Source organism: Leucopleurus acutus, assembly GCF_964270905.1.
Source record: "Leucopleurus acutus genome assembly, chromosome: 5".
NCBI classification, from domain to species: Eukaryota; Metazoa; Chordata; class Mammalia; order Artiodactyla; family Delphinidae; genus Leucopleurus; species Leucopleurus acutus.
In genome coordinates, this window is record NC_139147.1 from 2786993 (window position 1) to 2802819 (window position 15827).

The 15827-nt window shown below is 46.8% G+C and overlaps 1 protein-coding gene across 3 annotated transcripts; it reads left to right on the forward strand.

The window, feature by feature from the left end:
- The first annotated feature begins 2206 nt into the window (after positions 1-2206).
- U2AF1 (U2 small nuclear RNA auxiliary factor 1) lies at positions 2207-15057 on the forward strand. 3 transcript variants are annotated; one of them, XM_082840423.1, is made up of 8 exons: positions 2207-2316; positions 5753-5840; positions 8271-8337; positions 12588-12637; positions 12790-12888; positions 13450-13583; positions 13662-13754; positions 14784-15057. In XM_082840423.1, the coding sequence occupies exons 1-8, from the start codon at positions 2273-2275 to the stop codon at positions 14920-14922; spliced, it is 714 nt and encodes a 237-aa protein (XP_082696549.1). In that variant the 5' UTR covers positions 2207-2272; the 3' UTR covers positions 14923-15057. The 3 variants fall into 3 exon arrangements, with proteins under 3 accessions (XP_082696549.1, XP_082696548.1, XP_082696550.1); XM_082840422.1 differs by lacking the exon at positions 8271-8337 and adding an exon at positions 9154-9220; XM_082840424.1 differs by lacking the exons at positions 2207-2316; positions 5753-5840 and adding an exon at positions 9154-9220 and having other exon boundaries at positions 8305-8337.
- Positions 15058-15827: the final 770 nt, after the last annotated feature.

Genomic DNA, 15827 nt, shown 5'->3' on the forward strand with positions numbered 1-15827 from the left:
GGCCCTTTATCTAAATTCTTTAGGCAGCTAAGGGGGGGGGGGTGGTAAAAAGAAACACTTTCTGAGTCTTTTTTCTTAAGAACGATCAGCCTAAATTAATCCTCATGCCAAAGAGACACATTTTGGGTTGGCACACTTTGCTTACCTAGAATGAGCACCTACGAAGTGGTCCCTCCAAGGCAAGCATTGCTGATCCATTAACAATTGGAAACTCTGAGCCCAGAGAAGTTCATAACCAAGTGCTATAAAGACTTACATCTCCCCCCTCAACACATTTAAATTCTAACCTCCAATGGGGTGAGGGCCTTCGGATCACAATCAGGCCATGAGGGAAGAGCTCTCACATATGGAATTAATGCCCCTATAAAAGGATCCCAGAGCGCTCTCCCTTCCCCCACGTGAGGACCGCTGGGGCCCAGGACAGGCCATCTCAAAATGTGCCTTAATGGCATATTGATTATTTTGAATTAAAGTACTTAAGAAACGGCCAATGCAAAGGGACACTCTGACCCTCCTTTCTGTCTCCCTGAAAGCAGGACATAAATCTTTTCTGTGAAAGGAGCATCCCCTGCATCTAGAGGCAGGACACCCTTATCCCCAAAGATGGGGAACTGGGGGCTGAGAAGCACAAACCTCATTCTTTAACTGGCACTCCAAACCTAAGTTTCTTTGTCCTGTCGAGTCCTCACAAATGTATTGTTTCTTTGTCTAAAAAGTATAAAAGTTTCCTGTTTTGGCCACTTCTTAGGTCCCATTTCTATGGGGCCTCCATGCACATGAATTAGAATTAGTTTCTTTTTCACCTGTTAATCTGTCTTGTGCCAACTGTACTATCAGTCCAGCCACAAGCCCCCAAGAGGGGTGGAGGGGAAGTTTCCCCCTCCCCAAGAGCACAGATTGGATCATAGCCCCTGCTATGACACTCACCAACCAAAAAAGTGGTTCTCAGACTGTGTCCAAAGGAAACCAAGAGGCCTCAGATCTGCTGAGAGCTACACAAGGACCTGATTATCTATTTTTACCCTTTACCTGCAACCCATTCTCAAATGTGTTCTATAGCAAATTTTAACACCCTAGAGACGGCCAAAATATTAAACATTTCTGCCAGGATAACTCACTTTTGTATAGGCCTCCGCCCAGGATAAAACTGTTGCATTCTCTTGTTTAGTTATGAACACCCAAGACTGCAGAGCTTGGTTGGCAAACACACCAGGTGTGCATTTGCCCCAAATACAAAAAGATGCCTGCAGGAGGCCACCTGTTGCAGGACTGCTAATGGAGACGAGACTGGATCAACCCATGGGCCCATCAACAGGGGACGGGTTGACCACACAGTGGAGCTCTGCGCAGCTACAAAAGCAGTCAGGACCTTGACCACGGATCCTATGAAGCCTCCTCAAGGATGGACGGTTACAGGAAAAAAGGCAAGGGGGAGGAAACATGGATAGAAAGGAGGGCCCTCCAAAAACCGTAATAAACTAAGAAAACCGGAGGTCGGTAGCATGGGGGAAGGACCTGGCGTCCCCCTAGGTCTGTAACCTCTGCTCGGCTCCCGACCGGCCCCCTTCCCGCGGCGGCCCCTGCGCTCCAGCTTTTCCGCGGTCTTTAGGGTTTACGTGCGGCCGGCCTTCTGGGCACCGGAGGTTCTCCGAACCCGCCGGGCTTTCCCGGGACCGGGCCCAGGCGGCGCACCTCCCGGACCGGGGGCGGCTGGGCACCCAGATTTTGCTCCCCGCCTACGAGTGGTGCTCGAGGGAGGAAGGGTTCCGAAGACGGTGGGGGTCCCAAAGGGAAAGTGCGGGCAGAGAGCGCCTGTCCCACTGAGAACCCGCGGAACCCGCCCGCGCGGGACAGGCGCGCCCCGGGCCCAGCCCCAGGGACAGCGTGGAGAAGCTGTCCGCCGCCTCCTCCTCCTTGACCGCCGTTTGCGCGCCCGGCTTCTCTGGGCACCGGGGGACGCCGGAGGGGGTCTTAGGGCCTCGGCAGCGGCGCGAGGAGCGCGGGAGAGTGGCCGGAGAGCGCACGGAGCGCCAGGAGGGGGCGCCGGGAGGGGGCCCAGGCGGGCGGCGCGCGGGCTCCTGGGCCGCGAGGGCGGTGCCTCACGCGCGCCAAGCCCCGCCCACGCGCAGGCAGCGTCTCTTCCGATTGGGCAGCGCCTCCAGGCCGTCGGGGTGGGCCGAGAGTCGTCGCGTCTGGGTGACGTCTCCCGCGGGCGTCGGGAGGGGTCGTCGGCGTCCGCACCAGTGTCGGCGGCCGCGGCGGCGGGTGGGAAATGGCGGAGTATTTGGCCTCCATCTTCGGCACCGAGAAAGACAAGTGAGTGAGAGCCGGCCGCCGGGGTCCCGGGCCAGGGGGGCGGGCGGTGTGCGGCGAGGCTCGGCGGCGGGGCCCGGGAGGCGGCGGGAGGCCCGGCGGGCCGGCGGGGGGAGGGGCGGGCGGCTCTTCCGGCCTCGGGAGTCGCGCGCCGCCGCCTCGTGCGCCCGGGCGGGCGGGCGATGGGCCGGGCGGGTGGCGGGCTTCCGCTCTGGCGGCGCGGCCTCTCCCGCCGGGGCTCCTCGGCGGCCCACCTACAGGCGACCCTGGCCCCCGCGCCCCCGGCACGCGGAAGCCGCCTCGAGTTGTGCTGAAGTTGTCAACATTAACGATTCCCCCAACTTTCATCTTTTAATGTCGAGTCGGGCAAGCGGTAGTACAAGCTTCGCCCGCGTTAAATCGTTAGATAACTTAGGGTCCTAACTGTTAGGGTTTTATCCGCTTCACGAGCCTCTTGTGTGAGTTAAGCGGTGATCGGGCTGATCATAAGGACATTTGATGTGAAAAAGTATTTTGGAGATTACGGGTTTAACTAACCGTAAAAGACATAATCTGATTTTAAAATACTTTTAGATGTAATTCCAATATAAGAGTAAGATGGGTGTTTTTTCTTTTATTAGGTTGTATATCTTTCGTAATCAATTGTTAGATTAAAAGTAAAACATATAATTTTGATTTTGCCACGTATTAATTTCCAGTTTATTCACTGAAATTTAGACTAAAGGGAATGTTTCCAGACATTTTGGAGGATAATTCTTATTTGAAAACCCAAAGATTAAGCTTAATCTATTCTTTGAATAAATGGTTAACATCTTGGGATTCTTTAGGGCTGTACAGGGCTTACGTGAATATGTTTTTAATGATAAACTCCTAAGGGTGCTATAGATAATGTTTCAATACCACTTGATCAAACACTTTAAATTGTTTCTGTTTTCCAGGATGCAGTCTATCTTGTAAAATGTCTTCTTTTACACATTCTAGAATTTCCTGTGTTGTTTGGAAGAGGGGTTATATTTTTTCCTAGCAAAACTCACAAGACAAAAGCATCAGTCATACTCCAGAAACATTAATTGAGTGTCAACTCAAGGCCAGTCTCTGGGGACTCAAAGATGGGTAAAATTTGGATCTTGTTCTCAAGGAACTCAAGGAGTGAGGGGGTACTTATTGTGTAAAGGATAACTAAAGTAAAACACATTAAAATGTATTAAGTGCTATGGAAGAGGTGTGTGCCCCGAAGGCTGTGGCTCCAGAGGCGGCAGCTTGGGGAACATGATCTTGAATGGATTGGCCAGCTCTGCTGGAAAAAGAGGCTTCTCGGAGTTTGCTGAAGAGCGTGCAGTGTTAATTTCACTCTTGAGCTTATGTTAGTGTGCGCCATGACTTATGTCCCATGCAGTGTTTTTCCATTGTTCTGGTAAAAAGCTGCATAAGGTGGTGTCTTTGCTCTTTGCTCTATGAAACTCTTACTTCAGAGGTTCATTTCAATGTTTTTTATATTCCTTCTATAAATAACCACATTTCAGTCTGTTGGTGCTGTATTGTAAAAATCATGGCTGTAATTCAGGAAACAAGTATTTAATCTAGGTTTCTCATTTCAGGGAGACTTGCGGGGTTTTAGTTTCCAGGAAACATCTCGACTCCTAAAAAATGAAGATGATGATTCCCGCTAACCTTTTAATTTTCTTTTTTTTTTCAATTTAAGCTGGAAGTAAAATGTAGGTCTGTACCAATTAAAAATATCTAGCTAATTACACATGTGAGGTTATGGACAGTTTCTAAATCTAAGCATAGATTAGCCTTTCTGATATCTTCTCTGTGATAGTAAATCACGTGTTTTACATCATTTTATTTCAGTAGTTTAATGAGCACACTAGAAAAGTTTTGACTGATAGACTAAATTCAGTAATTAACTGGGCATCGTGAAAAGAGAGTCATCTCTGGAAGTACAGGACCAAGGGTTGTTTTAGTTATATGGAATAGTTGGGTATTAATTGTTGAGACGGGTTTTGTCTATTCTAGGATCTTCTTAAAATAAGCTCTTTATTTTCAAGTGACTTCCTGAAGATGTAATGTTATATACTCAAGTGAAATAGTCTGAAGCAGGACCTCTAAGTTTGCAAGTACATGTAGTAATCATTTTCCTCTCCTGGTGCATTTAGACGCTTCCACTTATATTGCCATCTGATAGTAAATCAATGGCTAGTTGGCCTTGATGGTCCATCAGATTTCACTGAGGCCCTTTGACCTTAACTCTGGGTGGCCCTTGCTGAATACTTGAATCTACAGGGTAACTTTCCCACCTCTGCGAGTCTAAGTTTGAATGGGCCCTAGTAAGAGTGCCTAATTCATCATGGATGGGTTATGCTAAGCCACCTTGCATTGCGCTCACGCTGGCTGCAGTGCTGGTTTTGATTTTATCCGGATGGCCCAAGTATTGGAGCATTTTAAGGGAGGGCTTTGCGATATGGGGACAGAAGGTGGCCTCGTGTAGTTCCTGCAGACGGGGGGGAGTTCCCCAATAGCTTGTTTTCAGTGTATTGAAACCAGGAGGACCTCGTTTTGGAAATTTCTTTTGGAAACCAGACCTCTTTTTGGAAATTTCCTATTGGTCTGGTGTCTTGGGTGAGGGAACCTGGACTTTGTGATTATTTAGATAATAACGACTACGTGTAATGAGCACACAGATGGTGCATCTGATTCTGGTGCTCGGAACAGTGCCATGTTGGCATTTTCCTTAGTTTACAGATGGCTCCTGAGACCTGGACAGGGGCTGGCTACTGGCCCAAGTCCAGGCAGCTAGTAGCCGACTCAGGATCTTGACCCCTCGCTACACCGTGTTGATGTCCTCAAGAGAGAATTTCATCGTGGAAGACTAAAGAACAGATAGGTTTTAAGTTAAATACAGTTTTAGATTAACTTAACATACAGTTTAAGAGGAAACGATAGAGAAGTACAGTTGACCTTTGAACCACGTGGAGGTTGGGGTGCTGACCCTCTGCACAGTTAATAATCCAGTCTGAGTTTAACTTCTAGTCAGCCCATGTCTGCTGTTGCGAATCCTACGATTCATCCAACCATGGGTCATGCAGTACCATAGGATTTAATGACTAAAAAACCTGAATATAAGTGGACCTGCATAGTTCGAGCCCGTGTTGTTCAAGGGTCAACTGTAGTTGAAAGTGGAGGGGATTCCAATGCAGAGGAACCAGGTTAGAATTAGAGTGTTCTTCATTGAAAGAGTACCATGTTTTTAGAGGGGCAAATTGAAGCTGAGTAGTTCTAAAATATGGGAAGGTACCTATTACCAGTAAAAACAATGTGCCTGTGTTTTTGTGAAGTAAAAGAAACGTAGTTTAATAGCATTTATCATGTTGATGACATGTTTCCATCTATTTGTTATCTTCCCAGCAAAATAATCAGTTCTTATTTTCCCTTACAGAGTCAACTGTTCATTTTATTTCAAAATTGGAGCATGTCGTCATGGAGACAGATGCTCTCGGTTGCACAATAAACCGACCTTTAGCCAGGTTTGTTTGTTTTTCCTTTTTTTTTCCCGTTTTCATGTAAATGATCAAAACTTAATGTACTTTACAGAGGCAGTTAATTTCCATGTGTTAATAAGCAGGGGGGTTTTTTCTATAGTTTTATTTTCCATTTGTGTTCATAAATGTGTTTGTTTAAATGAGAATGAGGCAGGTGACCACCCCTAGCGGAAGGTCTGAGAGCACCATTCCCTGTTTTTTCCATTAGAAAAACTTATGGGTTGTGACTGGTTTTCACTGCCTGACCACCCTCCCTGCCTCTAACAGGCGTGGGCCGGGAGGGGCAGCCGGGCCTGCGCTGCCCTCGCCTCTGCTCCAGGCGCTGGTAGCTGCAGAGCTGGCTTTCTGCTTGTTGCTCTCCAGGCAGTAGAGGTGGATGGAGCCCCCTTAGAGGAGACGCTGGTGTGACTGTCAGCACGCAGGGGCTCTCCAATACGCCTGGGTGTGTCCCCTCTGAGACCCCAGCCAAGGACACAGCAAGCTGTATCATGTCATTAGAAACATGAACAATGAAAGTTAACATTAGAAGACAGGCATTTACTTTCAGTTATTCGTGGCCAGTCTGTTCAGTTAATTGAGAGATGCCTGTTACCTTGGGCTTGGCTATGTTGTGAGTTCAGATCGGTCAAAAATGGTGATTTTTGATAGTTTCTTTTTGGCTAGTTGAAGAAAAGGCAAGGGTTTACACCCTGCAACAGATCCAGTGAATTAAAGGGAGAAAGCACCTCTGGGAGGAACAGAAACCTTCTGTCCGTGTTCACCGAATGTTTGGGTCTGGAAAGAACCTATACCTCAGTCTTCCCAGACTGAGGGCTCTTGGGCCCCTTCACGCCGCCGTGAGGTCTGAATGTGCAGCCTCAGAGCCGCTGCGTGTAAGCATTCAGGAAAGCCAGTCAGTTGTTGTAAGAAAGAGACAGTATTTTCTAATTTAATAGCTTTGAACATGTCTCTTTTGAAATTCAGAATATTGGAGAAGTCGCTTTACGTTTTCTGTTTGTTGAAATTTTATTTTAAGTGCTTCCGTTTATGAACGAAATGTCCCTCACTAGGCCAGTGGCCGTGATTCCGTTAGAGTTTGGTGGGGTCAGGTGTATGTGTTCACTTGAACATCTTGTTTTGATTCGTTTGGTTGGCTTTAGGTAATCCTGACCACCTGTGATTTTAATGGAACTGAATTACTCCCTTTAAGTGAAGTTTCTTTTATTATTAAACAGCCACTGCCAGATGACCTGAGTGAGAGCTAAAATGAATTTCCTGTTGGATCACTGGGCTCAGTATAGCTTTCCATCAGAGCTGCCACACACTGGTGATTCCAGTTAAAAACCAAGTGCGGTTGGCTTTGGGAACGTTGGAGTCCTGAAGTGGTTGACTCGGGGCGGTATCAGTGGCTTGCCGAGAGGCCAGGCCCTGGGGGTGGGTCTGTGTGGTGACAGCTGTGCTGTGTGGCTGGCGGGCATGCTCCCAGGTGGGTTTCCCAGAGCAGACCTGCGGCGGAGGGACCCGCACGACCATTCCCCTTGACCCCGCAGCTGGAAGTGGAGGCGGCCGGTTCTGTGAAACCACTTACAAAACTGCTCTGGATACACGTTGAGACTGAATATTTATTTTCTTAAATCATGTGGTTTATTGGTTCAGCTTGTAAATCTAGCATAATTCAGTGTGGGTTTCTTTTTAAGCTTCTTACAGTGATGTGGACATTAAGATTCATGTAATGCTAGCCTACTAACTTAAACATGGTTTGTTTTTTCAGACAACTTGAGTTTGAGAAGAACGGTACAATGTAAGGTTTCACGTCTGCCTCATCCAGCTTAAAGCACAAGGGCTAAAAGGATTTTTTCCCTTAAAAGAAGGATTGGAAAAGAGCAAATGTTTTAAGCTATTGTATTATGTAAACAGAGATCCCACCAAGAAAATGTAAATACGCTAGGTGTCCATGAGAGTTAGGAAGCCCATTGGGTGCGCCTGTTTCCTACGAGATCAAGAGAGCTTGATGGACTGCATATACTTGGCTTATGCATTTGGTTTAAAAAAATTTTTTTCATATGGGGAATATGATTATAATGTGACTTTTTCGACATCATAGTGTCTGCTAGCTTGAAGTATGAGGAAATGTTAGCGTTCTATCATTTACCGTGTCTTAAAACACTTCAGTGACATGGGACTACTCAAAGTAACAATTACAATTTCTTCTTGGTTGCTGGCTGACTTGACCTAAGTCACTTGACCTAAGTCACCGCTCAAACTCTGTTTTCATAATATGATGGTTTGGGTGTACTCTTCAGAAGACAAGTGTCTGACTTGCAGGAAACAAACAGCAGGCGTTGAGCCATTTGCAAACAAGTTGTCTCTTTGCAATTGTCTGATATATGCACAGCAGCCAGTAGAATTCCCCTTTTTATTTTTTTTTCCCCGCAGACCATCTTGATTCAAAACATCTATCGTAATCCCCAAAACAGTGCACAGACGGCTGACGGCTCACACTGTAAGTCCCACAGTTGGAGAAATTTTTTTAAAACAATGGTGTTAAAGAGCCCACTCTTAATTGAGACAAATAATGTTGGCTTCTGAGCTGCTGACATAGAGCTGTTGCAAACAGGACACGGTGCCGGAGGTCCTTGGCGCACACAGCAAGAACTTGATACTTGGCTGCGTTCAGCAGGCTGGCCGGGAGGTCACTGGCCGGACCTCTTCCCACCGTGGACGTTTGTTAACGAGAGGGGTCCGGCCCTGTGACACCCAGACGTCACCAGCCAGTCATTGGTCTTCACAGTGACTGAACCCCTGGCAATTATTAAGTTCTTTCTGTGAAATCAAAAACCTTAGGAATATTTAGGATTTAATAAGGTAAGTTGCCCAATAAGTGTGGGTTTTATTTCACCATTATACTTTTTCCTCTAGGAAGTAGAGATTTCATGATACGTAATTATTGTATTTCTCTAATCAGTTTATACAGGCACCCTTTCTCATTTGTTCATTAAAAGTTTCCTGTAACAGGAATATTTTGGTAGTAGCCTGCCGAGTTGTTTGCATTCTTAACTGGATTGGAGCTTCGAAAGGGAGAATTTTTACAGTCTGTGACAGAAATACAATATGAACATGTCATGGGATCTCTGTTGCATCGCAGTGTCAGGGCGCTCCACGACAGCCACCAACTAAGAGAGAACACCTCTGCTTCGAAAGAAAATAACTTGCTCTTTTTTCAGCACTGGGTCTTGACTGAAGTGATCGCCACAGGAAACCGGTTAAGTGTTTACATTTAATTTTCCATGATATAAAGTTGTTGCGTTTTGTATTTCAGACCATTGCCCTCTTGAACATTTACCGTAACCCTCAAAACTCTTCCCAGTCTGCTGACGGTTTGCGCTGTAAGTTCATACAAGTTCCTTCCCTGGTTCCCTGGGCTTGCGTGTCAGAGCTCAGCGTCAACTCCATCTGGTCTGCCGCTGTAGTGTCAAGGACCACCTTTCACTAGAGGTGTCGAGAGCTTGTGTCCCACTGACCCCATGGAAAGCTCTGTTTGAGATTGGAACTCGTGCCCACTTATGTAGGAAGGAAAAAGTGACTGGAGAGGGTGCCCTTGACAAGAGCATGGCGCTGCTGCTCTCCCTTCCAGCCCCTTGGCCGTCATCCGGGGGTGTGTGTGTGCACGCTCTTCCCGCTAACAGGGAAAGTTTCTCTGACTTAAAAAAAATTGTTCTGAAATTGTTTTTCAGATTTTATTTCTTATTAGACTTTTTTCCCCTTAAACTCCATTTTGGAGATGATGCTTTTAACTGTGAGAGCACTGTTCTGAGAATGTTTCCCAAGTAGGGTCCTCCAAGTTGCACCGACCCCGAGTGCAACACCAGTCCTGTGTGGACTCCTGTCTTCATCAGATAATTTATGTAGGTATTTCCGACTTCAGGAGTTAGTTTATTACATTTGGGAAATAAAGGATACTTGGTAGGGAATAGCTCTAGACTGGGCATTCAGTAGACGTTACTGGTTTCTTCAGGTAATGGGAGATGCTGAATTTGAGTTATGGATGTGGTATTTACTGAGGGGTATCTTTTGGGGAACAGGAGAAATACTACTATCTCTGGAAAGTTAAACTACAGTTTAAGTTTTACAGCTGTTGAAATTCACCGTAGAGTGAATTTAGTCATCTGAGGATAAGCTGAAATGAACATCCTGGACTCGTGTTAAAATCAAGGGGTCCAGACCAAAGGGTAGATGCTTCTCATTCACCAGTTTGTTTTGAAGCTGTAAAAACTAGATCACAGAATAATACCACGAGGTACCTTTGGATAGCCACAAACCTGGATCAAACACACCCTTGGCCCGGAGCCCCTCAGTTTATAGGGTGACCTACAGTGGGTGAAATGGTCCCAGCAGCCACCACCTCCTCAAGCTGGCCCCAGACTGGGAGGCCTTCCAGTTCCGTGTGTGTGCGTGCACGGTGCCTGTGTCTGCAGGGGAGGGACTGGTACATTTTTCCTGCCAAGACACTAAATGTTTTTCGACGCTAATGCTGACCTGATAGAGAATTAATTTCTTTCCCTGAATCTGATGGTAGCAGGATTTACTTGGTAGCCCTTGATTTAAAATACCTGGTTTTCTGTTATTTAAAGAAATAAGATCAATGGGTGGAAGAAACTGTTTCTCTATGGACTGATTAAATAATTTTGTAACAGCCCTACCCTGGGGTAGAAATGAATGAGAAGTAGATGACTGAGTTATGACAGTTAATCACTCTTTGCCCTGCTTGTTTTTTCGGGGATGCGTATGCTTTATTGACAGAAGAATGTTGGATTAGTTCTCTGTGTCTGTATTTGCGATTCACAGGACTCTTGTTTTGCATATGCTACAAAATAAAAGTTTAGCTGTACTAAAGACTACAATTCTGGGGTCCAGATTGTACAAATTAAACAATTCTGATTCTACAATTTAGCTAGGTTCATCAGTTTCCTGAAATTACTGGCTCTTTTTAACGTACCCTTTTATCTGTAGAAAAATAAGCTATCTCTGCTCTGATTAAGCTCAAAAATGAACCCCAGTTTAAGAGCGTTTCTGTAAGAAAACTGGGTACTTATTTAAAATATATTGAGTCGTGTAAATACTTTCTTAATTGAACAGTTTTTTAATCACTCATCTCTGCCTTTTAGGTCATTTTGATTGACTCAGAAATTTTAACCAGAATATAGGAGATGAGATATGCCCACCATCAAGCATTTTAAAATATGAACTTTACATAAATTTTAAAATACGATATTCTGTTATATGGTAACAGAATAGGAATTCTAAGAATATAGCCAGTATTTTAACAGCCACCAAAATTTGATTCTCAGTATTGCTAAAACTTTTTGAGTGTGTAAATATTTTCTGTCTTCTCATTTTTTCTAATGTGGAGAAGGAAATTGTAAACATTAAAATCTGCCCTTGGAATGGGTTTCACTTGACTAGCTTTTCTGTTGTTTAGAACTTGATTTCTGGTCAGGAAAGAAGGTACGTTCACGATAGCTTTTAAATCGACACGAGCTGTCGAGTAGCCATTGTTGCCTAATGCATTCAGTAAGTTCCGTGTTCTGATGCAAGCTGGATTCCTAGAAATTCAAAAATAACTAAAATGCAGGGACACCCCCCCCCCCCCCCCCGCCCAACTCCAGTGGCAAGAAAGTGAACTTAAATCATTGTCAGGATCAAAAACTGAAGTTAGTTCTTATCCTTGAGGTAAAAAGTTTTCCAGCGAGCTCAGGACTCGCAGGCAGCGCAGTGTGGATAGAGCCCATGGCCACAGCCCAGCGCCCTTGGCGGGTGCCCAGAGGGGGCCGCCAGTCCAGGAGGTGGCCTGTGGAAGGTGACAATTAAAGACAGGCTGTCCCAGCCTCGAAGCCACTCCCCGGTCTGGCTTTTGGAACGTCAGTTTACTGACACACCAGCTTTGTGCATTCTCAGATTTAGGTTCAGAGAACGTTAGAGTTTGATGGTAAGATTTGGTAGGAGGATGATGAGGATAGAATGTAAATTTGCAAAATCTATCCACAGAACTGACTTGATTTCACTTAGTGCATGTGAATTATGAAGAATAAACTTGATGAAAATAGTTTGAAATAGAAAATAATGCTTTCTTCAACGAAGCATTGTAACTTTCCCTTTATGTGAAAGAGGGCGTTCAAAATACTGTAAGTGAATTTGGTAATTATCCTACTGAGTCTTTATTTTCGGTCATTTGGGTTTTAATCGCATCAGAAAGAACTTTAATGACATTCTGTGTGGCTGCTAATTGGTAAAAGAAACTAGTCAGGAACATAAGCTTTTAATCATTTACCCTGATTTCAGCTTTCATTTTAACCTAATAAAGGAAAGGAAAAAAATCAGTGTGATTACTTGGCCTGTATCTTAAATCTAAAAAGGAAGAAAATTTTCACTTAAAAGTTTCTTAATTTGAGAGTCAACCTTTTCCTCACACTTTCTGAAAATGTTGGCCCTTTGATGCTGATTAAAACTTGTTGTGATTTTAACATTTTAATAGCCAGAATTGAGATTGTCATAAGGGGCATTTAAAAATCTCACCACACTTTAAAATTTTAACAAGTGGCTGTGTAATGCAGTGTCTTCAGTCTCCAGTAGAACGCAGCTCTCGTTTTCTCTCTAGATAATCTGATGTGTGTTATGTAGCAGTTTGAGTTTAAGCACAGAGCTGTCTCAGTCACGGTTCCCTGCTCTAACCAGCAAGATTTCTGTTGTTCACAGGTGCTGTGAGCGATGTCGAGATGCAGGAACACTATGATGAATTTTTTGAGGTGAGCTGTTGACTGAAACCCACTGACCTGTTGTTCACCCTCTGTATATGGAATTAGGACTTTTCTCCATTAATAAAAATGCCTAAACGTGAGTTATGTTCAGTTACTCTTTTACTTCTGTTGTGATCCTCAAACCACTGTCCTCCCTTCAGGAGGTTTTCACAGAAATGGAGGAGAAGTACGGGGAGGTGGAGGAGATGAACGTCTGCGACAACCTCGGAGACCACCTTGTTGGGAACGTGTATGTCAAGGTAGGAGTGAGACGGCAGGTGAGGCTGAGGAAGGGTTAGTGCCCTTAGCCGCTAGCCTCGAAGTTCCACGTGCTCGGCCCTGTCCATGAATTCGATGCGCTGACCGGCCCTCGTTGGCTGCGGCTTGGGTCCGGTGGCCGGCCTGCGGGTGCCGGGAAGGCGCAGGGAGGGCCCCGGTTGGCGGGTGTCTTCAGCTGTTGGTTAGCGGCTGTTGGACTGGGGAGAAGAAGCTGGTTTATATGTTTGGTTTCTTCTCCCCCCCACCCCTTTTTTTAAATAAAAAGCTTTCATTGCCTGCATAAATCATGACGTGTTCTTTTAACCAGTTGATTTGAAAACCATGGCAACATATATGGCATGAGCTTGGACCGTAGCAAAATTAACTCATTGTAAATAAAGGGTGGGCTGGTCCTTAAATTGCTGTCCGACATTATCCCACCCGAATTACTTTATCCCATCTGAATTACTTTACCTGTGAGCGGGTGACGCATAGTTGAGTCAGTAGTTGAAGACGTTTGTCATTGAGGTGTGGGCGGCAACGTTTTTGCCTTGTCTTTTCAGTTTCGCCGTGAAGAAGATGCGGAAAAGGCCGTGATTGACCTGAACAACCGCTGGTTTAATGGCCAGCCGATCCACGCCGAGCTCTCCCCTGTGACCGACTTCAGAGAAGCCTGCTGCCGCCAGTACGAGATGGGGTAGGTGTGTGCAGGCCCCAGGGGCGCCCTGGGCGGGTGGGGGGCACGCACCACATGACCCCGTCTGTTCTCCCGCAGGGAGTGCACACGGGGAGGCTTCTGCAACTTCATGCACCTGAAGCCCATCTCTCGGGAGCTGCGGCGGGAGTTGTACGGGCGCCGCCGTAAGAAGTGAGTACTCGAGTGAACCGTGACTGTTTCTTAACCAAAATACTGTTTTCAAGTAAAGCTTGGCCTTCGTGTCATTTCTCTTTAAAAGGCACTGCTTAGAATGTAGTGCATATTTTAAAATATAACATGTACTCTTTGAAGGACATTTTCCACGCACACACGGCTTCCTCGTCAGGTCGAGATCAAACCTTAATAACTGAGGGAACCATTAAGCTGGTGACCACTAAGATTAGGTTTGTTTACACGGTGTTCTCAGATATCTGGACTTCCTTTATGTGCTGCCTATTTCCATTGGGGTTTCTTGGTTTTTATTGGCTTGGGCAGGTTTCTTTGGCTGGGGGCGGGGGCACCACCCTATGGACCACCGACAGTTGGGCACCGTTACGTGTCTGGTCCTGTTGCTTAAGTGCAGGTGGTCATGTCACCAAGCAGAGAAAAGGCCAAGGTGTCAGTGTGACGAGTCTCTTCTCCTACTCAGATCACTGAGTTCTGACCCCAGAGGGATTCTCATCCCTCTCCTGTCAAACAAACATTTGGAAATGCAGACCTTACTGGTGATTGTTTCATTGTCAACAAAAAGAAGCGTAGGAGAAAAAGAACCCTGGCCTCCCCTCACCCACAGCAGGCCTGACGGACACCGTCGCTGAGCTGCGTACGTGTCAGGGCGGCGGCTTGGCTGGGACGGGACCTGAAACTGGGGTCAGATGTGGAGTGAGGGGTGTGTATGTCCCATTCACTCTGGATTAGGGCTTCCCCCAGCCGTTTGAGTTGGCGCCACAGGAGGATATGATAGAGAAGATGGCGTAGCTCTTCAGTCTTCAGGTGCCCCTTTTTATCCCTGACACTTAACGTCTGAGACGAGGGCACATCTTACAGCTCCAGCTTGTGGCTTCATCGGCAGCATTCTTCTCTTTTGTTGGCCTCATCGGCGCGATGAGCTGCAGTGTTCAGACGTGTCAGTCCCCCCGTCCTGTATGTTGCGTGCTGCGGTGTGGGTGCCATGGTGTCCTTTTCTGTCCTTGCTTGCAGGCATAGGTCGCGGTCCCGCTCTCGGGAGCGTCGCTCTCGGTCTAGAGACCGTGGCCGCGGCGGCGGCGGTGGTGGCGGCGGGGGACGGGAACGCGACAGGAGGCGGTCGAGAGACCGAGAGAGGTCTGGGCGATTCTGAGCCGTGCTGTTCTTGCCGCGTGTCTGCTGGGAAGCGTCGTCCGTCGTTGGTTGACCGAGCCAGTTCATAATGGGAGTTTTTTTAAAAAAAACAACAAAAAAAACAAAGATGGGTTTCTGAATAAAATTTGTAGTGATACAGAATTCCTGTGTGACTGATTTCTTGTGCCAGGTCTTTGTTTCCAGTCTCTTCCTTTACAGACCTGTGCATACATCATCAGCCCTTGAGGTGAAGGGATTACATCAGTCACTTCGCGTATAGATGACACACCTACCGGTTAAGGGAAAACTCATGTGTGAAAAAGGCCTGTTTCCTGCGATCTGCACGTTAACAGGTAATCCAGTGTTTCTCTTCCGAAGCTGTCAGCAGACTGGAGTGGAAGCCCTGCAGGCTGCGCTGGCGTCTGCAGGAAACTTGATCTCGACCAAGCGCAGTCCGTGGAGCCTGCAGTGTTGGGTTCTTATCCGTGAGCTTCTAGTTTTGCTCCAAGGGCTGCCTTGTGTCCTGAGGCACGGGTGGCACATAACACGGGGATGCGCTCAGGCGCTCGCGTTTCTGTTTCACCGACTGATGGCTGCGTCCTAAACCACTAAGGGACAGGAGCACAAGCCCTGTGATCACATCTGCCTCGGCAGAACCCTCCTGTCTGGTGTCACCTTCCCAAACCATCTTCGTCATGGCAACGCAGGGCAGTGTGACTCAGGGCAGCCGTGGAGTCGTGTCCCGGCTCCTGCCGTGGCTGCGCCTCGGCTGAGAGCACAGAGATCCTCTTAAGAGAATGTCTTACCCAAAGGCAAACCGAAACACGCTTCCAGGTGACCAGCACACGGCACTGCGTGGCATCCCCGTGTTTCCTCAAGACAGCCCCAAGCACAGTTGCCCGCAGGCGTCCGACCCTGTTACCC

Excerpts from the sequence above, each read along its gene's own strand:
- U2AF1 (XM_082840423.1), top strand. The coding sequence starts at position 2,273 with ATGGCGGAGTATTTGGCCTCCATCTTCGGCACCGAGAAAGACAA. Across the intron at positions 2,317-5,752 it reads TTCGGCACCGAGAAAGACAA|AGTCAACTGTTCATTTTATT; the intron begins GTGAGTGAGAGC and ends TTTCCCTTACAG. Across the intron at positions 8,338-12,587 it reads GACGGCTGACGGCTCACACT|GTGCTGTGAGCGATGTCGAG; the intron begins GTAAGTCCCACA and ends TGTTGTTCACAG.